The 25161-nt window shown below is 34.3% G+C and overlaps 1 protein-coding gene across 2 annotated transcripts in view; it reads left to right on the top strand.

The window, feature by feature from the left end:
• Positions 1-8044: 8044 nt before the first annotated feature.
• Positions 8045-25161, top strand: part of CETN3 (centrin 3) — a 29264-nt gene continuing 12147 nt past the window's right edge. The window contains exons 1-5 of one of the 2 annotated variants that reach the window (XM_059063477.2): positions 8045-8206; positions 10000-10135; positions 11727-11841; positions 17786-17977; positions 23539-23942. In XM_059063477.2, the coding sequence (XP_058919460.1) occupies positions 8190-8206; positions 10000-10135; positions 11727-11841; positions 17786-17977; positions 23539-23582 (504 nt within the window). In that variant the 5' untranslated portion in view covers positions 8045-8189 and the 3' untranslated portion in view covers positions 23583-23942. Of the gene's footprint in view, positions 8207-9999; positions 10136-11726; positions 11842-17785; positions 17978-23538; positions 23943-25161 lie in introns of those variants that run through there. The other variant, XM_067031317.1, reaches the window with a different exon arrangement.

Below are 25161 nucleotides of genomic sequence, written 5' to 3'. Positions count from 1 at the left end.
AATAAACATTTAGGGAGTAGGTGAAGAAAAGTCATCAAAGGAAACAGGAAGGAGTAGTAAAAAGCAGCCATGAGAGCAATTTTACAGAGTGAGTGGTCAATGTGCAGATGCAACCCAGGGGACAACTAGGATGGGAATTGAAAAGAAGCAATTGAACTTAGCAATTAAGAAGTCTTTGGTGACTTAGTAAAAGCTCTTCCAGTAGAGAGGTAAGGATGTAAGCCAGATTTGCTGTGGGTTCGGAGAAAATGAGATATGAGGAAATGGATGCTGTATATAGATTGTTTCAGGAAGTTTGGCTCTAAAACCGAAATCAGATCATAATAATTCACTGCTTAAAACATGCTGATAGGTTTCCATTACACTTGAAATAAAATTCATCTCCTTATCATAATCTGTTAGGTTCTATGTGATTAGGACTCTGTTTATCAATCTGCCTTTCTGTACCACTCTGCCACTCTCGTTGTGCTTCAAACTTATTGAATTCTTTTTTTCCCTTGAATATGCCAATCTTGTTCCTATCTTAGGGCCTTTGTGCTATTGCCTCTTTTAGATATACTCTCCCTCCAGACCTTTGCAAGGTTTGTGCAACAGTAATGAAGGCATCCTGGTCAGATCTCCCTTTAAAAGAACCTGCTGTGAGGATCATTAGTTAACACCTTAGAGCTACTCTACCTTCAGATCCACTCACGCTGAGACCACACTTACCCTGAGATGCACCTAGCCAATAAGTGAGTACTGCATGGATATCAGAGCTAGTGTTAGGCTATTTCTACCTAACACAGGACTCCTTGAAAGGGCAATTCTTGCTTTGGGGCTCCTCACTGGCCTAAGATTTTTTCACAACTACATTTTACTCTGAAGCTCTTCCTACTGAATTTTCCTTCCTTCCTGCTCTCCTTTCCCACATGTCACAACTGGATTGTTGTTTGAAGACTCTCTTGCCTTCTTCTTGCCACACCTAATTCTCACAGATGTTTCCTAGTCTTTGTCACACCCAATTCTATCTTTTCTTCTGGACTTTACAGGACCTGAGGTAACACAGCTGGACAATCATTTTATATCTCAGTATGAACGTCACTTTCTCAGAGACCTTCCCAAATTTGTAGTACTCAACCTCTGAGTATTCAACTCACCTCTTATCTCACTCTCCTGTCTTATTTTTGTCATAGAATTTATCATTGTAAAAGATTTTTAAACTGCTTTAGGTATGCTATTTTAAAGTAAACTACAAATATTTTGAACATTTCACCTCTAAACACTAGTTTGTATCTCTAAACAAGAGAACATTTTCATAGATTGACAAAATATTATTAGAATGCCTGACAAAATAATTTGCTTGTATCATGTCACCCTGTCCATCTATCACCCTGTCCATATTCAAACTTTCTGAATTGTCTACATAATGCCTTTTAAAGCTGCTTTGTCATTCAGGACAAGGCATTCTATCTGGTTGTACTCTCTTCTAAGACCCTTTTGATCTAGGTCAGCCCCTCTTTTTCCATGCACTGACTTGTTGAAGAGAATAGCCATTTGTCCTGTAGAATGTTTTACTTTCTGGACTTGTCTGATTGTTTCCTCATGGTGCCTTTTTTTTTTTTTAAAAAAAGAGGTTTCCTTATCTCCTATATTTCCTATAAAATGGAAGATTAAACATTACAATTTAATAAAATTGAAATTAAACATTCTTGGCTAAAAGATGTAAGAGGTTGGGTTGGGTACTTCATATTGAATTACATTAGCACATATTTGATATCTGGTAATACTCCAAGTTGCTGATGCTAACTTAAATCATTAGACTGGTGACACCCTGTGGTAAAATTACATTTTCCCCCTTGGGACCAGAAAGTCATCTATGTGGCGTTGCTTTGGAAATATATGAAGATACAGTTCTCCAACACAAATCAATTTTTTTAATGCAGTTATTTTATCTTGAATTCGATGCTTTTGTCTGCTTGTTTACTTTGCTTAATGGAGTTTTTGCTGTACAGAAATGTTTCATTATCATATAGTAGAATCTGTCCATCTTTACATGTTTTATTAGTCTTTTAGGGCTGCCATAACAAAATATTGTGTTGGCCAAAAAGTTTGTTCAGGTTTTTCCATAAGATGTAGCGAAAAAACTCGAATGAAGTTTTTGGCCAACCTTGTACTGGGTGGCTTAAACAACAGGAATTTATTTTCTCACAGTTCTGGAGGCTGGATGTTTAAGATCCAGGTGCCAGCAGGGTTGGTTTCTCTGGAGGCCTCTCTCCTGGCTTGCAAATGGCTGCCTCCTTGCTGTGTCCTCACATGATCTTTTCTCTGTGTGCACATATCCCTGGTTTCTCAACCTCTTCTCATAAGGACATCAGTCCTGTTGGATTACGGCTCCACCCTTGTGACCTCATTTAACCTTAATTACCTCTCTAAAGAACCTACCATGAAATGTAGTTACACTGGGTGTTAGAGCTTCAATATATGCATTTGGGGGAGACACAGTTCAGCCTATAACACACTTATATAGCATCTGACTTTTGTGTCACATTTAGGCAGGACTTCACCACTCTTAATATTATAAAAGCACTTCCTCACACTCTCTTGTAGTACTTTTTTAGACTTCACTTTTTATTATTAAATCATTCATCCATTTGAAATTTATCCTGGTGTTAAGTTTGTGGTATGAATCCATCTTTATTTTTTTTCCACAAGGCTACCCAGTTCCAATACAACTTATCTAACTATTAGGGAAAAGCAATGGACTAGATGTGATTTTGCCATTGACTAGATTGGATGTTTTAATACCAAAAAGGAAATCATAATTATAGAAATGGGACTTATTCTTATAATCAACAATGAAAAGAAAGCTATAAGATATGCCTTAGACAGAAAGCAACCAGAAGGAGAGATTGGGTAAAATATACTTGAAAGCAGTAATTGGCGAACAAGAAAATAAACTTCTTTCCTGTTTGGAACATGTCAAGCTCAGATTGTATAGTAAACAGTTTTCAGTTATATTATAAAAAATAACACCTCTTTGTCCTTCATGTATTTTGCAAATATTTTTCCTAATTCATTATTTGCCTTTCAATTTTTTAATCTTTGTATTTTTGGGTTTTATTGGTTTTATTATCATTGTCTTTTACACATATATTTTTTCTATTTATTGCTTGCAATCCATTCAATTTTTCTTCTTGAAAATATTCTAGGTGTCCATCTATTTATTTTAGACTAATTGCCTTCTAAGCCTTTTGTATCTCACCTTTTCTCTTTTCATTGAATTATGAAACATACTAGTTTTCTCTTGCTGCCATAAAAGATTACTACAAATTCAATGGCTTAAAACAACACCCACTCATTATGTCTCAGTTTTATAGGTCAGAAGTCTAGGTACAGTGTGGTTCAACTCAGTTATCTGCTTAGAGTCTCACAAGGCCTAAATCAAGGCGTCAGAAGTGATGTGCTCCCTTCTGGAGGCTCTGAGGATGAATCTGCTTCCAAGCTTAATCAGGTTGCTGCCAGGATTCAGTTCCATGCTTTTGTAGGACTGAGGTCCCTGTTTCCTTGCTGGTTGTTGGCTGGAGGTTGTCTCAACTTCTAGAAGCTGCCCACATTCCTTGACTCATAACATTATTTTTTCTTTTTAAAGTCAACAATGGTGGATTGAGTCCTTCTCATTATGCACATCTCTCTGACCTCTTCTGCCTCAACATGGAGAAAGTTCCCTGCTTTTTAGGGCTCATGTGATTAGACTGAGCCTACTGGAGAATCTCCTGATCTTAAGGTTGGTAACCTTAATTACACCTGCAAAGTTCCTTTTGCAATGTAATATAACATATTCACAAATTACAGGAATTAGGGCATGGACGTTTTTGGTGAGCCATTCTACCTCCCACACTAGGTTATAATTCTTGTCTTTTATGTCTATCTTATTTTTTTAGTTCACTCATTTTTATGGAGTATACCTCTCAGACAGCATAAATGATGACTGAATTTTCTGAAATCTTTATTATGTTCTCACATTTGATTTTTGTCTTGACAGGGAATAGAATCCTAAATTCAAATAATTTCCCCTTACAATTTTGACGGTATTGTTATCTAATGTTTCTGATAAGAAATCTAATGCTAATTCAATTATTATTCTTTTATAGGAGATCAGATTCTTGTCTCTGAAAGCTTTTAGGCCTTTTTCTTTTCTTTTTGATGTTATGAAATGTCTTGTTGATGTGGCTAGGTGTGGTTTCTTTACCATTTATTTTGTTCAGCACTAGGAATATCTGTCAATCTGGAGACTTGTGCTACTCTTCAGTACCTCGAAATTTTTCTTCAAGTATTTATTACTTTGATAGTTTTCTGCCTCTTCTCCAGTTGTTGCTCTCTCTTTCTGGAATTCCTATTAATCATATGATGGACCTATTGAATTAATCCTCCACATTTTTTCAATTTTTCCATGCTTTTGTATGAATGCTATATGTTCTGAAATAGTTCCTCAATTAAACATCTCACCATTGTATTAAAATTTTAATTTCTGCAATCATATTTATTTTCAAGTCTTTTCTTACTGTCAGGATGTTCCCTTTTTCAAAGTATCCCATTCTCCAATACAGTACTTTCTTGACCACCTCTTAGAAAGCATAATATTATTAATTTATTATGAATTTCTTTTGGTTCCTAAATAGTCTTCCTAGATAGCTGTTTGTTTTCCGTAGTTTTATCTTTCATGCCATTGATTTTCTTCCTATCTCTGATGGTTTTTGATTTTTCATTCATTTTTTTAAGAGTGGGGTTCTAGACAGAGGTGAAGAGAAAGAATAATGAGGAGGGGAATCTGGAGAAACTGAAGTGCAGTGGTTTCCTAAAGAGCTTTTAAATTTACATTTTGTATATAGCTCTCTTCTCATTTCCACCCTCTACTGTATAACTCTAATCCTAGGGTCTCTCTGGGACTCTGCCAGTCAGATCAACTCTCTCTGAACCTTTAGTTATCTCCTGCAAATTCTGAGATGCCACTTTGATGATCTGTGTCATTTGTTAACAGGTTTCCATGTCTCTTTAGATGTTTCACATATTTTTCGAAATATCTTGTCTGTGGATGGTTTTTCTCCAGGTCACTTCAGTATTAGAAATTAATTTCTCAACTATTGTTTCATTAAGGTTTCAGGAGGAAGACTAAACAAATACTAATGCTACTATCTTCTTAAATCAGGAGTTTTATCTACTTTTGTCTCTGGCTCTGGATTTACCATTCTGATTACCATATTCTATTTTCCCAAATTATTTGCCCACAGAACCCATTCTCCACGAAATGACCATAAACATCTCACAAAATTCTAGTGTTTCAGAGACCAGGTGTGAAAAACACTAACATTTTATTAGGTACATTACTCGTCATGTTAAAAAAAAAGTATTTTTTATACTTCGTTTATTAATATGTATTTTGTTAGGAATGGGTATTGAGTATTTTCCAGTGTATTTTTGGACATTTGAGATGATCACTTTAATCTAGAATTATGATTAGTTATGATTAATTAATACAGATTTACATTTTGAACTCTCTTTGCATTTTTTAAATAAACACTACTTGGTTATAGTGAAATGTTCCTTAAGACAATGCCAAATTCATTTTGTCACTGTCTAGGACTTTTGCACATGTTCACTAATGAATACCAAATATGAGGCCAACACATACAATGGTGAGCAACATGCACACACTCTCATCATGGAGCACGCATTCAGTACTTTCAATGCTTTTTAAGACGCTAAGGGTTGTGCTAGTTTCAAAAATTAAGCTAAGAAGCTCTCCATCATGCTTTGGATTTAAAGCACAAGAATTAACTCTTTAAGAATTTTTAAAACTCACCCATACATCTGAGTAGGCTGGATGCCTTTTTATTTTGTGATACAGAACTTTGGCATCTTTTTTTTTTTTTTTTTTTTTGCAGTACTTGGGCCTCTCACTGCTGTGGCCTCTCCCGTTGCGGAGCACAAGCTCCGGACACGCAGGCTCAGTGGCCATGGCTCACGGGCCTAGCCGCTCCGCGGCATGTGGGATCTTTCCGGACTGGGGCACGAACTTGCGTCCCCTGCATCGGCAGGCTGACTCTCAACCACTGCACCACCAGGGAAGCCCTTGGCATCATTTTTAAGTCCTGTCTATAGCTATTAACCTAAATCAGTTTTCTACCTTTTTTGAGTCCTTATCTTTGTTTTCCTTGAAAAGTGACCATTTCATTTTGGTATTAAATATTTATCGGCAGAATGAAGTTGTATAAAGTATTTTAATAATTTTTAAACCTCCCTTTTATTTATTTATATATATATATATTTTTCCAGTACGCAGGCCTCTCACTGTCTTGGCCTCTTCCGTTGTGGAGCACAGGCTCCGGAAATGCAGGCTCAGTGGCCATGGCTCACGGGCCCAGCCGCTCCGCTGCATAGTGGGATCTTCCCGGACCGGGGCACGAACCAGTGTCCCCTGCATCGGGGGGCGGACTCTCAACCACTGCGCCACCAGGGAAGCCCTAAACCTCCCTTTTAAACTACCAACTTTATTAGTGGCAATATTCCCTTTCCTGTTACACTTCTCTAACTCTGTCAGTTTTATCGGTATTGCCAAAAACCAGTTTATTATTAGATTATGAGAATATCTTACCAATTTACTATTTTAACAATTTTCTTTTTAAAACCTGTTTTCTAATTCTTTTGTTGTATTATCTTTAGTAATTTCTTCTTCCTAATTTCAATTAATTTTGTTCTTCATTTCTAAAATATTCAAATAAATGTTTGGTTTATTTTCATTCGTATTTAATAATAATTTTCTTCTATAGCTTGGTCTCCATCTTACAATTTTAATATAGTTTTTTCATTGTCCTTATGTTCAAGTATGTAATTGCACTTTTACTGTCCTTTTAGACTCAAAGGTGATTTATAAAGACACTTTGAAGTTTTCTATTTTGTTTTTTTGGGGGGATATCCTATAAATATTAATTTTTATTTAGCTTTATTCCATCATACCATCTTTACTTAACCGAATTTAGCTCATCCTTCTAGGCCTAACATATATGTCATCTCCTTCAAGAAGTCTTTCTTCTACCCTGCTATGCTCTCTCCCTGCTCTAAACCTGTACATGTATCCCTTTATATTTATACCACAGGGTTTATATATCTTCCTCCCTCCCTGGCTCGATACCTACCCTCAGGCAATTTCATTCTTTTATGAGATTTTCAGTTTAGTTCAGTACTTTGTGAGTTTTCACAGCAAGATTCCATTCAGTGCAACAAATATTTATTGAGCATCTAGGAATAGTGTTAAATGAAAGGTATAATCCTGGCCTTCAAGATTAGTAGGAGAGATGAACAGGTAAAGATATTAAATACCCAAGTGAGCTTCAAGAGACTGGGTTAGGTAAGTGAAGGTAACATTATGTGTATAAGCAGCTTACAGACCTTGAAAATAACGACAAAAACGTTCAAAGGAGGAAGATGGGAGCAAATGGCCCTTTAGGTACAGTTCCACCGTAAATTGCCTAATAATTCAACCCGGTGCTTATCAAAGTATTATCCATAGCACCTGCCTCAGAATCACTTGGCGTTTGTAAGTATAAAACAAAACAAAACGCAGATTCACACCTACTGGAAGCAAAATGAGGGATATTTAAATCTGCGTTTTAAACAAACTCCCTATGTACTTAAACCATCCAAAAATGTAGAACTCAAATTTCCCAGACATCTTTCGTAAGCCTCTCCCTCCTTTTAGCCAGAGGAGAGCCTGCGGTGTCTCTCTTCCGTTCCCTTCCCGCCCAGTCTCCGGACACTGGCCCACAAGCCGCAGGCCTCCTCCCCTGACGCGTAGCTCAGACACCTTCCGGCCGAAGAGCCAAACAGACACAGACACTCCCTTCGCAAAGGATTAGGGAGAAAAAGCAATAGGCCAATCTAAAGGGCCGGAGGAGTAGCGGGGGAGGCCGGCAGGGAGATCTCTTTGATTGACGCGAAATATACCCAATGAGAGCAGAGGACTAGTGACGCTTTCGCCTCAATGGGCAGGACATTAGCGATTTCAAGCAATCCAGCTCAGACGCGTCTACTTTTTGGGAGGTGCTTGAGGCCGCGGAGGTCGTTGGTGTCTGTTGAACTGCTTGTGGAAGTCGTGCTGCCTTGGGTAGGGGTTAAAATCGTTCTCGAGAGGAACGTCTCTGTCCGAAGAGAACATGAATTTAGCTCTGAGGTCGGTAATGAGCAGGCGGCAATGCTCTCCACACCCCGCTGCGGGCCCCAGGGCGGCTGTGTGTGGAAGGGAGGCAGCTTGGGGCCGAGGCGAGGGAGGAAATGCAGTTTGGGACGAGAGGAGAGTTCTTTGGCCAACCTTCCTGGGCCCGGACCCCTCACCCTGGAGGCTCTGGTGAGCTCCGCACACTTCTGCTGAGGTGGTCGTTTCTGTCAGGGCGTTGGGCTTTGGACCGCCAAAAAGCTGGGCTGTGTTAGTCTCGAGGAGGCAGTGAAATATCGCGAGGTTTCTATGCGCGGTGTTTGCGGGAAACCAGGCCTTGGAGCATCCCTGTTTAAGTTTCTTGTCAGCGGCTTTCAGCTCGCTGACCTCCTGCTAACATACTTACCCATAAATTTTGGAAAAAACACAAAACCCACTCCTCGCTCTTCTCCTGCGGCCATGCTTTACGGTATAATCGGAGACGCATTTTAGTGATTATAGTTGGTAATCTCTTAGATTTCCTAAGTGTCTTCAGCTTCTTTACCTTAACTCTAATGCACTGTTTGTTGCCTCCGCCCCCAACCCCAGCTAGAAGTTTTACCTTAAAAATGTCTGTGTAGTTACGTCACACTAAAAAGGTACCTAGTTCTAATAAGGGATAATCGTGGTATCCTTGGATGGGGTCAGCTGTTGGTGGGTTGCTAACTTGTCCCTTCAGAATCTTGGGAAGAGAATGACGCCCGGGAGTTGCAAGTTTGTGTGAAATCAGGTCTCTTGTGAAAGAACTTCCTCAGCTTTATCATACCTCTTTTGTCATTTTTAGTCGTCTCTTGCCTTTTTGGGGGTAGATTTCAGAGAACAAAACAACTTCAAATGCAAATAAATAAACTCCACTGGGTTTTACATTTTTAAAATTTATAGAATTCTTCCGTTTCAAAACTTGTTCTTATCCAAGTCTTGTGGCCCCATTTGAAAGTTTGGAACACTTAGATCGGCACCTCTTAAGGAAGACATTTCTGGCTTTTACAGTAAATTACTTTCTTAGTTTATTCAGAGTTTATGAGAAATTAAGTCTAGATGTATATGTTAAGTGAGATTTACAAGACTATTGACTCTTCACATTATTATATAGAATTAGCACAAATATTATGTACTTTTTTTGGTGTTTAGTATTCATGGTATGCTTAGGTTCATTATTTTGGCTGTTAATATTAATGGGAGAAATTACAGAGAAGTGCCAAACTGTTAAAAATGTGTAATCTAAAAACATTTTTAACCCACAATGCCAAAATAGTAAGTTAATTGATGAATTAGATGTTTTTTGCAATGATTTTGATAATTATAAGCATTATAAAAGTATATCTATAGTGATCATCAGTTGTGAATTGAATTTTTTTTTAACAATCTATATTGTAGAATGATGGGAATATGGTTGCTTTGTTTTTTGTTGGGGTTTCTGACATAAAACTAGTGTTTCTTATTCACAGTTCTTGTTTCTTCCACAGTAATATTAGTGGGAATAAATACAAAGCTAGGAAGAGGGAAAGCTAGATCCTCATTTCTTTTAGTAACCTGTAACACTTTTCAGTTTAGGAAGTACACATTTATAGCAGCCTAGACTATAAAATGAGCAGGGCTTTGACTCACATAGGAAAAATTTCTTTATATTTTTACAAAATACTTCCTTTTTCGAAATTTAGAAAATTATTCATTGGATAATTTTTATTGCATTTTTGGAATTTTATTATTTAGAAGCCTAGGAGAATAGGATTAAAGTGGACTAAATAGACTTTTTTCTTATCATTTCATAGAAATGAGCTTGTAGTAGACAAAACAAAGAGGAAAAAAAGAAGAGAACTCTCTGAAGAACAGAAACAAGAAATTAAAGAAGCTTTTGAACTTTTTGACACAGACAAAGATGAAGCAATAGATTATCATGAATTAAAGGTAATATACTTAAAATATATCTTTTTCTGTTAAAATGATTTGCATTTTTGACAGTTGATTAAAATATATTTTTAAATGTTTTAATTAAACTGGTTTTGGAAATATGAAACCATTTTAAACATTTATCGTTAAGTGCTATAATAAAATTGAATAGTACTCAAAGCATATCTTTTTAGAAACTCCTTTTCACATGGTAAAATGAATAGTATTTTAACTGTAAAAATATATTCCTATGGAGGGGCTTATTTTACACTCACATACTTAAAAAATTTGAAACTATAAGTTTTAAACAGTTCTAACTATATTCCTCTTACCACTGTGTTTTGTTTTGTTTTTTTTGGTGATCCATTCATTTTTCAGATTGAGGGAGTGTTATTTGTTTTTTAATTTGAACACGTTATTAATAGTCTCAACCTATTTTCTCTGGTGCAGACAACATAAGTGATGTCTGATGTTGACACAATGCTAATGGGGAAAAATGTCAATTTTAGGTTTTAGAATTATTTATAAAGAACCAAGGGGGAATTGGTGTTTAAGGTAGTTTGGGTCTTAAACTCAGCACAATGAGAAAGATAGTATTTTTGTATCTCTTTAGCTCACTTTTCCACTGTTTCTTTTAGTTACCCAGCTTCAATCCATTCTTCCTTTATAATGTCTCTTCCATTTGTTGCTGTTCTTATAATCTTGGTTTGGGATCTTATTTTATATCTGGAACTTCCTAAATGGTTTCTCCATTTCCTGTACACTATCATTAGATTCATCTTTCTAAAATTCTTTCATCATATTGTTCATTGCTCATAAACCCTTAGTGGCTCCTCATTGTACACTGGATAAAGTTCAGATTTTTTTCATTTGTATTGAATGCTCTCCACACTTTTACTACCACCTACTTTTCTCATTTGCTAGCTGCTTTCTTCAACCTGATCTTTTCCCATTCAGGTAAGGTAAACTGCTTTGTTCATTGCCTTCAAGACTATTCTTTATTTCTGAGTGTGTTTTAATACTAGTCATTCTTTTCTAAATGCCCTTGTACTCTACTTCATCCATATATGATTTGAGGAACAACTCGAATCTCTCCAAATAAGACTTCTTTAACCAGTAACATCTCTCCTTCCTTGTTATTAGTAACTAGAACTCTTCTTTCTCTGAGGTCAGGTTCTTAGACCATTTACTTGATAACTAATCATGTTGAGTCTGATGAAAATTCTTATTTTAATTTTTTAAATCTCTTCTGTTGTATAACTTTTTAATATTTATGCTGTGCCTTTTGGGGATTTGTTTGTTAATCCTTTGAGAAAAAATAACTTATTAAAATTATCTGTGCACTAAAGTCAGTACATTGTAGAATGTATTCTATAAACACTCATTGATTAGTTTGTCATTAAAAAGGGGATATATAAATGAAAAAAATTGCCATTTAATTTCAGTAATGAACAACTATCACTGTTATTTTAGAGACATAAAACATGCAAAAGAGTGTGTTTTATTGCTGTGTTGTCATCTTTTAAATAATAAAAACTTATTTAAGAATTGGAATTCACTTCTTTTGTAAAAAATGTTTATAATTTGCTTTTCCCTTTTAATCCAAAAGGTGGCAATGAGAGCCTTGGGGTTTGATGTAAAAAAAGCTGATGTACTGAAGATTCTTAAAGATTATGACAGAGAAGCCACAGGGAAAATCACCTTTGAAGATTTTAATGAAGTTGGTGTGTATTTTACAATATTGTAAAGACTATTTTACAATAGTCTTTGTAATCAGCAGTTTGTTAGGAAATTGGTTACTATCAATATTTTTTAAAGTGTCTGGGTTATGGAATTTTGCTATTGAACATTGCTGTGTAATGTGGATCTCATTTTGGGTTTTTTTTGGTACTCTTTTTTTTTTTTGCTAATTTTCAAAGAAAACATAAGATTTATAGCTTCACTGTAAATGGGATTTATCTTTTTGTCTTTTCTTCTGAAGATTTTAACCAAGGAACTATTGTGTAGCTTCTCCCGGGAAGATGTCTTTCCATGTAATATGTACCTATATTATGTGATAAAACTAAAAGAGTAATCAAAAAATTATTTCTCACAGTAAAAGATAAAATTTGATATATTTTGTTTGGAAAATATTTCCCAGGACCATCTTAGTATGTGATTTTTGTTGGCAAAGTGGAAGGAGAGGAAATTGGTAGCAGTTGGTATCTTTAGCTGTAGATGAAGTGCATGCCTTCAGGTTGACAAAGCTAATGAGGGGCTACCTATTCTGGATGACCTTGATCTCAATGAATAAAGTCATCTCTTTAAAGTTGCTGGTGGGGAGAAGATTGTAGTAAGGGAGGCAGTTGGCAGACTGGGAGCAGGAGAAAACATTTTAGAACAACCCACTGGGTTATAATATCAGCATATTATTTAGTTATTTTTAGATATTTTAAAAATCTAGGAAAATTCAGTTACACACATACACACAAACCCTTTATTTTAAATATTCAACAAGAAGTAATACGAGAAACGCAAAGAAATGGCAGTACGTGTGGAAAACATAGATTCATATCATTAGTAATTTCTTTTAAATCTGAAAATTCAAACCAAAAGCAAGGAAAAAAGAAATTAAAGAACAAGTAAATCTAAAAGACAAAAAAAAAGCACTGCACAGAAGATCCCCAGTTTATGAACTAATAGATGACTATTTGGAGAGGCAGCTTGTCCCTTTGGAGAGCATATTCTTTTTTTTTTTCCTCTAGTTTGTAGAATTATTTACTTGAGAAGAGGTAGAGAGCCATCTTTATTTTCCCAATATTGACGCTTTCTGGGGTTTATGATCTTATTTCAAGGTTCAACTTAGATTGTTTATAGAAACAAGGATCAGGATACAGTAGAAATGATACTACTAGGAAAGCGATAATTCAGGTATATTTGGTACAGTGTAGTGGTTTAGCATGGACATTTTGGAACCAGGTTGCCTGGGTTTATATCTTGGTTTTGCCACTTACTAGCTGTGTAACTTGGTCATTTTACTTCTCTGTGCCTCATTTTCAGCTATAAAATGGGGATAGTTGTATTATCTCATAGGGTGCTTAGGAGGAATAACTAAGTTAAAAATATGTAAAGTATGTAGTAAGTTCTGTTAAGTGTTGTTATTATTCAAAAATTAGTCTTTGTTTCAATGGCTGGAAAATATGTATATCACTGGAACATAAGTATTCTGCTCCATGTATTTATATTTTTCTTATTACCTTTTTCCTGTAGTTGTAGGTTATTTTAAGCACTATTTGCCTCTAAGAATTTTACAAAACACATTATTTCATCTTGGGTGAATACAGTTTTTTAAAATTTTGATTTTATTAGCAGTTGAAGCCAGAGTCCCATGTAATCTGTACCTTTCCTGACCCTGCATCTCTTCTATGTTACTAACAGAACAGAAATACTGGGTTCCTTTTAGAATAAATGGTCATGAGTAAACTTCAGCCTGACTTTCAAAGATCAACCATTTGGCAGGCTTAGTACGTACTTTAACTATCCTAAGGTTACCTATTGAGAATATCAACTGTCAAATAAAATTTTATTAGTTTGGGAATCAAATAATCAAAAACTATTACTTTCCCCATTTTTGGATCATTTTTAAATAGTAACTGGCCACAGATGAATATGTTTTATAGTTTGGGACAAATAACTCTAAATCAGAATATTTGAATCTTACTTTTATCTACTATCTATTACTGTTTAAGGATATTGTTCCACAGATATTTACAGGTATTTCTAGATAAAGTTTGGCACTTCATAGTCTTTCCAATGCTAGAAAAAAGTATTAAAATATACTTAATGTAAGTTTAGAATTTAGACAGCCTGAGGCTAGTGAGTTACAGGTGTTTTAGGAATTGCTGCTTTAAAGTAAGACCAAGATAAGTCAGCTATTTGTACTCATCTATTTTTGGCATGTACTATTTATTATTTCATTGCCTATTTAGAATAGAATATGGTTTTTTGTTTTGCTTAGCAAACATTTGCTGAATTTTTTGGCATTCAGTACTGTGCTGGGGTGAGGGAGGGGAATTAATCAAAAGTTACTAAGAGGTTCTTCTTTCAAGGAGCTTATTACAATTTAAATGCAGGTGGTAACAAGCTGTGATGCTCTGTGGTAAATTATAATTTTATATAGGGCAGTAGTGGCATACTGCAGCCCTTGGGCCAAATTCAGCTGTTGCCTGTATGCTGCCACATCCATTCTTCTTTATAAAAAATTTTTATTTATTCATTTATTTATTTATGGCTGCGTTGGGTCTTCGTTGCTGCATGCGGGTTTTCTCTAGGTGTGGCAAGTGGGAGCTACTCTTTGCGGTGGCTTCCCTTGTTGCAGAACACGGGCTCTAGGCACGCGGGCTTCAGTAGTTGTGGTGCATGGGCTTAATTGCTCCGTGGCATGTGGGATCTTTCCTGGACCAGGGCTCGAACCTGTGTCCCCTGCATTGGCAGGTGGGTTCTTAACCACTGCCTCACCAGAGAAGTCCTGCCACATCCGTTCTTTTATGCTGCTTTTGTGGTACCATGACAGAGTGAGTGGTTGAGACAGAGACCTTATGCTCCCTTGGCACCCCCCCAAAAAAGCCTAAAATATTTACTCTGGTCTTTGGTAGGAAAGTTTGTCAATTCCTGATCTAGAGCAATTGAAGACTTTGCAGAGGGGATTTTTAATTTAGGCTTTGGGAACAGGAATAGGATTTCATCACAAGGGGAAAATTGTGGGAGGGGTATAGAAAGGCATTCTAAGCAGAGAAAACAGCAACAACAAGGAGTAATAGCAGACATATAGCATGTTCTGAAAACTTCAGTTAGTCTTCTACTCTAGAGGATAGGGAAGTAACTAGAAAGGTAGGACTGGGCCAGCTAGGTAAAGTCTTGCATAACACAGAGTTTGGACTTTAGTTAGCAGAGGATCTATGTCAGTTTTTAAAGAAGAGGAGATAATATGTTTTAGAGAGGTAACTGTTGAGATTATTAAAGATGTGTTGGAGGGAAGAGATTACAGGCAGAAGATACAGTTGGCCCTCTCTATCCCTGGGTTCTGCTTCTGTAGATTGAAAATATTAGGGAAAAAAAATTCCAGAAAGTTCCAAGGAGCTAAACTTGCATTTGCTGAGTGCCTGGCAATTATTTACATAGCATTTACATCATATTTACAACTATTTACATAGCATTTACATTATATTAGGTATTATAAGTAATCTAGAGATGATTTAAAGTATACAGGAGGATGTACATAGATTATATGCAAATGCTGTCCGTCGCAGATTTTGGTATCTGAGGGGAGTCCTGGAACCAATCCCCCATGGATACCATGGAAACTGAGGGATAACTGTAATAGACTTTTTATGCTGAGGGTGGTGAGTATAAAAAGAAAAGGGGTACATTCAAGAGGAAAAAAGGTGGTAACCTCAGTACTCTAGGATATAAGCAACTGATTGGGTTTAAAGTTTTAATGTGATGTTTTTGAATTTGCTTTATTAAGTGATTTATAATGTATAAGGCCTAACTATTTTGAGTAAGTACATTTCTGAGAGTATAATTAAATCATTTGAAAATTCAGTTAATGGACAGAAATTTGTGAAATAGATTGAACCCATCTTTACTGCTTGTATGTCAGTCGATTTATTTTCATTGAAATATAAATGTATTTCTTATAATTCTACTTTGTAGAATAAGAATAGAAGATGAAGGCATGGAGGATAGTCACCATAAAGTTACAATGTTTTAGCTGTCCAAAATGATGGGTATTTATAGTTCCAAAGAAAAGTTGCATTCTAAGGCAAAGTATTGATAAAAGATTATATAGACACATAAGTCTGAAGTAACTAACACAATTAAAGCACCAGTGGGATAGGAATTTATACATCTTGGAGCCCCATCTGTTCCCCAGATCACCCTGTTGCTTCTTTAAATACATTAATATTTTCAGCAAGCTGCTTTTTTGGTTCACCTGTCATGTAAATTATTTAATTGGTGAAGAAGATTTCTTAACACTTTTTTTTTCCTTGTCCTGCTTTTTTGTTGGGACTAAATTCAAAATAAGTTGAGTATGAGCCATAGACTTAAGTGTGGTATTTTATTTTGGTGTTATGGCTGTATATATGCCAACTCCTTTTTAACTGAATATTTATGAACTTTGATGATTTGCATACTTATAGTAATATACTTCAATTAGTTACTTGGAAGACTTTTTGTATAAAATTAATGGATAAAAGAAAACTATTGAATATATGTGTAGATGATTTAACATTAGCTTGAATAGGTGTTTATTCTAAAGCTTATTCAACCAAATATGGTGAAAACAGCAGCAAAACAACTATTTGTGGGGGACTTGAATTGTATTTTTCTTTTGGGTACATTAAATATTCCAGTATTTTCCATCTATAAGCATTTGCAAGTTTTTATTGATTCTGTAAACCTCAACAGGACTGAGTTATTTTTAATGGGACAGTGAAGGTCATAAGTACATCTTGTTGTAGTGGTAGACTAGCATGTAGATTTACTTCAGAGATATTTCCTTTGATATTTTCAGAATTTTATCTAGTAACTTAAATTTTACACCACAGATTTAAAAATTTCTGTTATTATGGCTGTTGATTAAAGACTGTGGTTATATTGAAAATATTAAGTTGACTCTTATTATATATTATTACATTTAGTATTTTAAAATAATTATTACTATTGAGGCCTGAAATTACTCACATTTAATTTTAATTTAGCTGTCTGATAGTTATCATCTTGATGAACAAAATGGATTTGACTTTAGAGAGATCTCCTTTTCAGATCTTTTTTTTTTTCTTACTATAATCAGATTGAATCCTTTTAATAACTACTTTTGAGAAACCAAGAGGTTCTTTTAAATCATGAGGATATGAGTGGAATTTGCATTTACTGAGATTGTGTCTGTATCAGTGGTGGCAGTTAATTTTATAAATTTGTCAGGGTTTTTTTGTTTCTTTTTAAGTTGTATTAAATTTGAGGAACAATCAGTATTACTATTGAGTTTAGCCAGCAAACAACTTTTATCTAGTTGGTTTTAATTGTTTTGTTGGTATATCATCTCTACAACTAGGTTACAAACTCCTAGACTTGTGTGCTTGATGTCAGTGGACCCTAGTACAATTCTTGATAATAGTAAACCTTAAATAAATATGGTATAAATGTAGTTTTCAAAAATTTGCTTCTGTGTGATATAGTTATGCTTATTCTTTTTGCGGTACGCTGGCCTCTCACTGTTGTGGCCTCTCCCATTGCGGAGCACAGGCTCCGGATGCACAGGCTCAGCGGCCATGGCTCATGGGCCTAGCCGCTCCGCGGTATGTGGTATCTTCCTGGACCAGGGCACGAACCTGTGTCCCTTGCATCGGCAGGCGGACTCTCAACCACTGCGCCACCAGGGAAGCCCTATGCTTATTCTTATAATAGGATAAATTGTTGATAATGTAAAGGTTAAATTCTAAGATATGGATTTGGTTTTTCTAATTTTCTGTTTATCTCTTTGGGTTTTTGGACTTTGGCATTTTTATTGTCAAACTAAATGTTGACAGATTCATAGCTTTAATTCTCATCTAATAATTACTTGATTTCACAAATGAATGCCTTTGAGACTATAAAGGTTTACTTTTCATATTTTTTTAACTATAGTGACAGACTGGATATTGGAAAGAGATCCACATGAAGAAATATTGAAGGCATTTAAACTATTTGATGATGATGATTCAGGTAAAATAAGCCTGAGGAATCTGCGACGTGTTGCCAGAGAATTGGGTGAAAACATGAGTGATGAAGAACTTCGGGCTATGATAGAAGAATTTGATAAAGATGGTGATGGAGAAAGTAAGTTTTGAGTAAAACATATATTCCAAATATTCCTACTGTACACATATAGTAATTTTTTCTAAAACCAAATGATTTTCAAGACCCTTTGCAAACTATTTAATGTAAATGTTTTTCATCCTATAATGGGATTTTTGCATAAATATTTCACATACTCAGTTTAGAATGAAGCAGACCTTTAAAACCAACTGTACAGATTATAGTATGAGCTTCCACATTCAAGAAACTGCTTTACTTTTCTTTGAGGTGAAATATCTCCAAAATTTCAGCCACTTAGTAAAATTTCAGCCTTTAATGTCTTTTTCCTCAACCTACATGCACGTCTAAGTTCTGTTGAGTCTACCCTCCAAATATTTTTAATCTGTTTTATTTCTTTGTTTACTGCTACTGTCCTAATTCAGGCCCTAATTTCTTTGTAGGAATGTTATCATAGCTTTGTTCGTTATTTCCTTGAATGCCTGCTGGGTACAGTGTTCTGTGTGCTGACTGGTGCTACCCAATGAAAGAGGCTGATGTTTTCCCTGCTCTCACTGACTTTACAGTCTCTTGTAACCTAATTGCCCTCTATGCCTATAAGCCCCTTTTCTCTTCCTAATTTGTTCTAGCAGCATTCTTTTCCTAAAATGCAGGTTTGGTGATGTCTTTTTCCTGTTCAAACACTTACAATGATTCTTCAGTGCCCATAAAGTCCAACAAAGTCTTCTCTGATCTGTCATACCATAATTATCTAGTTTTCCCACTGTATCCTTCTACTTTCTACTTTAACCCTCACCTCCCATATAGTATACACACTTTGACAAAATATACTCTGTCCTATCTTTTTATGCTGTGCCTTTCATCATGCTATTCTTTAATCCTAGAATGCTCTAATTGCCAATTGCTGTCTGCTAAAATCTTAGTCGTTCTCTCAGGTTCATTTTAAACTCCATCTTTTTCTCAAAAGCCTCCCTCAGTGGTCTCTGTTTATAAATTATGAGATTTCCATTAAGGGCCCATAACATTTAGAGAAATAAACTATTTTGACCTTTTGTACACTGCCTTCTGTTAGTTATATACATGTGTGTCTCTCCAGTTATATTGTGAGCCATTGAAGAGTAGTTTGGAATCATATAGTGTGAAAGGCCTGAGGCTTTGAAATCATACAGACCTGGATTTGAATTGAATCTGTACCAGTTACTTAGTAGCTCTGTAATTTTGTGCAAATTTTTAACATTGTCTGAGTCTCAGATTTCCTATGTATAAAAATCAGAATGGTAATACCTTTCCAGATCGTTGTGAGTATTAAATGAAGATAATTGAAGGTGCCTAGCATTAAATGTAAACTTGTTTTCCTTTTTCTTTTTCATCTTTTTATTCTACATTTCCTTGAACATGATGAGTACTCTGACGTTTGTTGACTTAAGCAGCGAGCAGCAGTGTGCGTTACAGTAGATACATGTTGCTATGGTACCAATTATTCATTTTTACATAAAAAAAAATATATATATAAAACCTTGAAAATACTGGCATGCTTCAATAAGGAGATAAGACAGTAGCAAATAGTTATCAGCTCAGATTGTTCATTAGAATTGAGCATTATTGTGCTTTCTCATTATATTTATGTGACTATTATTTGAGCATTATACAACTTTTCTGTTTTTAGTACTAGTTCTTTGAAGGGTATCAATATAGTTATATTTTAAAACAGAGATGATTAAAACTTGAGAAAACTTAAAGGACTTCTTAAGCTGTAATTCTAATATTTGGATTTATAATCCTCTGTCTTCATAGTTAAAAAATGTGTCTTCCCTAGCTGTTGATTATTACCCTACATTGCCTTTAAATGAGTTCCTTTATGTAAAGGTACTCTCTTCAATGGTAGAGAGAATCTTGGTTTGTCTTTTTCATACTCCAGCTACTTATGTGTCAAACGACCAGAGTTATAAACAGTTTCTTTTTCCTGTACTAGGCTCATGCAAGTTAGGTTTTAGTTATTAGTTTCATTTGACATTAGAATAAAATACCAGTTAGTAACCTGTTCTTAAATTCAAACTTCATGTGAAACTTTTCTTAGAAAATGTGTCCATTTCTTGCATCCTTTGCTAGACTGCTCTACCTGCTGCTTTTGAATTTGAGTTCACACCTGTGCTCCATTGCTGGGAGACTTATTTTAGTGAATCCTTAAAACATCTCTTTGGTCCTCACTGCTTGCATTATTCCACTTTAAGTCACTGTACAACTGTTGCTTGGGCATCCTACTGTCATTTATTCACATGACTAATTGTAATCAATCCAAGTGATTGATTACAAGTAAAATAACAGGCAAATAACACTTTTTTTTCTTTTTTCCAAGTGATTGATTACAAATAAAATACACCTGACACATAATCTTTTATTGTTAAGACTTGTCTTTTTTGTGGGGGATAGGAGGGTGGTCTTATCATATTAAAAGGTCTTATCATATTAAAATAGTCTAATCCAGTAGTTTCCAATCTGAAATGTGAGTATCTAGGGGTGGAGGCCTTCTGAGGCATTGTTCAGGGTCTGGGAGTTCATGTATGCATCAAATATTGTCTGTAGACCATACGAATAACAGTATTGCACATGCATACATATACTGCTTTTTTCAGTTATATATATATATATTCTTTTGCGGTACGCGGGCCTCTCACTGTCGCGGCCTCTCCCATTTGCGGAGCACAGGCTCCGGATGTGCAGGCTCAGCGTCCATGGCTCATGGGCCTAGCCGCTCCGCGGCATGTGGGATTTTCCTGGACTGGGGCACAAACCCGTGTCCCCTGCATCGGCAGGCGAACTCTCAACCACTGCGCCACCAGGGAAGCCCTTCAGTTATATTTAAATGCTATTGTGATTGATTGCAGAGTTTATATAGCTATTTGACATTACTTCTCAAACGAGATATACTAAGGATAGCTGTTATTATGGCAAGTCCAGAAAATTATTATTGAAAGGCATTTTCATATTCAGAAACAATGAGAACTCCAACCCTAATCTATTTAGTGTGGCTTTGGGTTACTGCCTTAATTTATATTGGGTTTCTGTAGCTATCTGAAAATCTGCCCATTTTTGAAAAAGTGGGAAGTTAGATTTTATAATAATTTATTAATCTGATCACTTAATCGTTTTTTTGGGGGACTGTAGGCAGAGTTTTTCTTAGATATAACTAACCTACTTTCTTTGTATATGTTAAACTGGTAAAGATCATAATACTTTGCTACCTTTTTTGGACTTCAGTAATTGTTTTGTTTTTATGAATTTTTCACACCAGTATTCGAGAGCAATGAAATTTTTTAATTGTATATATAGAATAATAAACATGGTGAATGAGGAATTAAAGGAAAAGAAGACATAATACAAAATATAAACACAGCTGTGGTAATGATATAGAAAGAACCCCTTCCAAGTTATATAAAATAAAATACAATAAATCATTTTGGAGAAGTGGAAGCAACATTTAAAAAACCAAAGTGGACCATCTTCTAAATAATTATGATGAATGTTAACATTTGTTTAGTACTTAATATATGTTATATTCTGTGCTTAGCATGTTACATTGTGGATTATGTCACTTAATTTACATAATAGCTTTTGTGAAGTGAATACAATGTTATACCCATTTATGCATAGGATACGTGCATATATATAGATGAGGAAACTGAAGCTCTGAGAGTTTAATAACCTGTCCAAGGTTATTACAAAGCTAATACATGGCAGAGCCAGACTTAAACTCATACCTCCATAATCACAAAGAATATACTTTTAACCATAACACTGTATTGCCTCTTGTGCTATAAAGTAAAATATTAATTAGGTTTCTATGTTTATTGAGGTTTTTTAATTGCATACTATTATAGGAAACAGTGTGTTAGTAAAATATTCAACTGGCACTTCAGATATTAAAATTTGTCTTTTCCCATCAAAGCCAGATGGTCTCTAAGGTACTTAATTTCTCTAAAATTTTTTATTTTAATGACATGTAATAAGATTTACCCTATGAAATGATTGATTTATGAAAGTTTTGTTTAAAAAGGCAGTATAGAGAAAAAATGAAGTGTCATATATGTTTGATTCAATATATATTTTATCAAATGCCTATTTTAAGGTAGTTATTGTGTTCCTTACATCAAGTAACTTGATATAAGATATGATTGATAGAGAAGGTTATAAAACCAAATGTATAAAGGCATCACAGATTCTCCTAATTGTCTGAAAGTCTCACTGACGATAAAGGAGCTAGTTTAAATTCCTTAGCCACTTTCTTCCCTTCAGCTTTTAGGTTCACTTCTTTGGACTTAAGTATTTTGTTTTTAGGTATGAAATTATGGAATAGTTTTAAATACTTTTGAAATGCTACAGTGCTTTAAAGTGTTTACATATAAATAATATAAATATTGAGTTGCTTTGTTTTAGAACTATATGAAGCTTAATTTGAAATTTGAGTATTGAGATTTTAGAAATTGAGGGAAAAAATTTTATATCATTAAATAACAAAACATAAGTACTTTTCAGATTTTGAATATTTTAATCATGGCTCTATTATGCTGTTAAAATATTGTGTAGTCAGATCATTCCAAGACTGCTTTCTTTATGTTGTTTTTCTTAAAAAATATACCCTTGTTTCCTGTTTTGGTCTAGATGCCTCACTCTAGATTTTTCCAAATCAGGGTTCTTAAATTGAAGGTACATATTGATGAAATTGTTTAAAATTTTTATGTATTTTGATTTTTTTTTTAACTAGGGAGAGAGGGCTCATAGCTTTCATAAGATACTGAAATGTATTTGTTTAACTGCAAAGGTTAAAGATCTACTACAATTTATAAAATCACTGAAAGTATTTTCAGTTTTGTATTACAGGTTTTGTATTCTGTTCTACTGTGTCTATCATAGTGTCTTGTAGATGTTTCATATTGAATGCACGAATTCATGGTTCTTTATCAGCTCCTGGATGGCTCATTCCTCTTAACTCCTTATAGCTTATTTTTTGCAGTATTTTTTTCTTTAACTATGTTTCAATTAGTTTTTCTTTAAAATAGGCTTTTGAATATATAAAAGTTCCAAAAAACAATGATTTTGACATTTTTTCTAATTCTAATATATTTTTATCCTTCAGAATTCAGAATTCTAACTTACATGTGTGATATATTTAAGCTTATTTATTAAGAAAGGGTTTGCTAAATGAACTAGTACAATAACGATTATTAAGAGAGTTTTTAACTATCTAAGAAATATAAAATTTTAAGTTTTTAAAACTATTAAGTGTGTATAAATATTATGATTATGATGGATTTTTTGTAACTTATATACTATTATGTCTTTTTCCTAGCTAATACTATAGAATATTAATTTATATTGTTTATTATATTTTACGTATTTTTGTATTCATGAAGTTCAATTTAATTAACGTATTCAACTTCCTAGCAAAGGAGTAAAAGCAAAAAGCTATGTCTTGGTTTATTAAGAATTTTGTATAATATAAAATTTAAAGATACTTAGTAAAATAGTAATAGTGTTCTCTGAAAAATATTTTGTATTTCTGACTTACATTTTCTTTCTTACCACAGTAAATCAAGAGGAATTCATTGCTATTATGACTGGTGACATTTAAAGAATTACAAGGATAAACACTAAGAATGTTGCAGTTATCATCTTATATTCTATTTTTGTGCCTGAAGCCGTGTTTAAAAAAAAAAACTTAGTTCTTTTTTCCAAAAGGACCAAAAATAACCATCTTATGTATTCATATTTTACTACTGTTAAGCTTCTTTATATGAACAGTATTGTTAGTACTCTAATAGTTTAGCTTTGTATTTATAATATAGCTTTTATATATAAAATTTTAAAAATTGAATCATGTGGTGCATATTTTTTGAAGGTTTTTAATTTAGCATTAGTAGTCACTTTTGTTTTGGTGCACATGTTTTTCAGACTTTCCTTAATAAAATGTTTATTTTTTAGTATTTTAAAATTTGGTAAATTTTCTGTTTATTTTGATTCCAAATGTCTGCTAACCCTCAAGAGTATCTTTCTTAAATCTTTTCTCTTTACACGGTTGGTTTCAGAAACGAAAATTGAAATATAAATTGCAATAGAACACATTTTTCCATTACAAGTTTGACATTTGATGTTTTAGTACAAAATGATGACTCCGTATAGGCATAATTCCTTTTTCATGAGTCATGTCTTTCAGTTTGGAGGGAAAAAGTATTGTGCATATAGACTCATTTATCCTCATGTATTCAATATTATGTTCTGTAACACTTTTGGTGTCTTAAGTTATGACAGTTAAATCTGGATATTTCTTTCTTAAACTAATTGAATATAGTTTGAATCATCTAACTTCTTGACAAAGTGAAAGATTTAAATTTTGGAATTTTGATCTGTTAAGATAATTATCACTCAATTAAACGTCACAGTGATGAAAATAGGAAACTGTAAGCCACAGAAATCATTTAAGGCTCTGTTTTAGCTGTATAAAGGAACGTTCTGTGATTCACCAGGAAACAGTGGAGACAGATTTTCCAGATATTGGTGGGTTCTTCTTCCTTGTAGAAGTGTATGTTAGGGGGAAACACGTGGTTAGAGGAGATAGGTCATAGTAATAATTTGAGGCACTTTAAATGTTGTGAGCCTCCTAGAATATTACAGAAAGAGTTATCCACTAGAAATTTAACAAAAAAATCCGTAGAGAATAATGTAACAGTGGTGATATTTCAAATAGTTATCTAGAAAGCAAATTAATTGTTCACCATATTAAAATTCAGTTTTGAATATGAAATCAGTGTTCACAGTAATACCAATATCCAGGGCAACCAACAGACTGAAATTTAAAAAATTGTATCACGTTTACTGATGAATTTGCCTTCTATATCTCAATCACAAAATATGTTGATTTCCAGGAAATTGAAGAATAAAGAAAATGAAGAATAAAACACAAGCATGTATCTAGGCTTGCTAGTCTTCTACCACTTTATTGAAATAAATAACCTAAGGTACTTTTTGTCACTTACGGAGATAACTTCTTTATTCTTAATATAAATGGTTACTCCTTGGGATGCCAACATTTTGTTTCTTCTTACTGTGGGTTGAGGGAAGAGTGCTCATTTCAGTTCTTTATGTTTGTGAAAGCTTTCTCCTACAGAAGGGTATGAATTATTTTCAAGTTTTTTCCAGTGTTAATAACTGTA

This window comes from Kogia breviceps, chromosome 4 (genome assembly GCF_026419965.1).
Source record: "Kogia breviceps isolate mKogBre1 chromosome 4, mKogBre1 haplotype 1, whole genome shotgun sequence".
Lineage (NCBI taxonomy): Eukaryota > Metazoa > Chordata > Mammalia > Artiodactyla > Physeteridae > Kogia > Kogia breviceps.
This window is presented reverse-complemented; position numbering and strand designations above follow the sequence as displayed.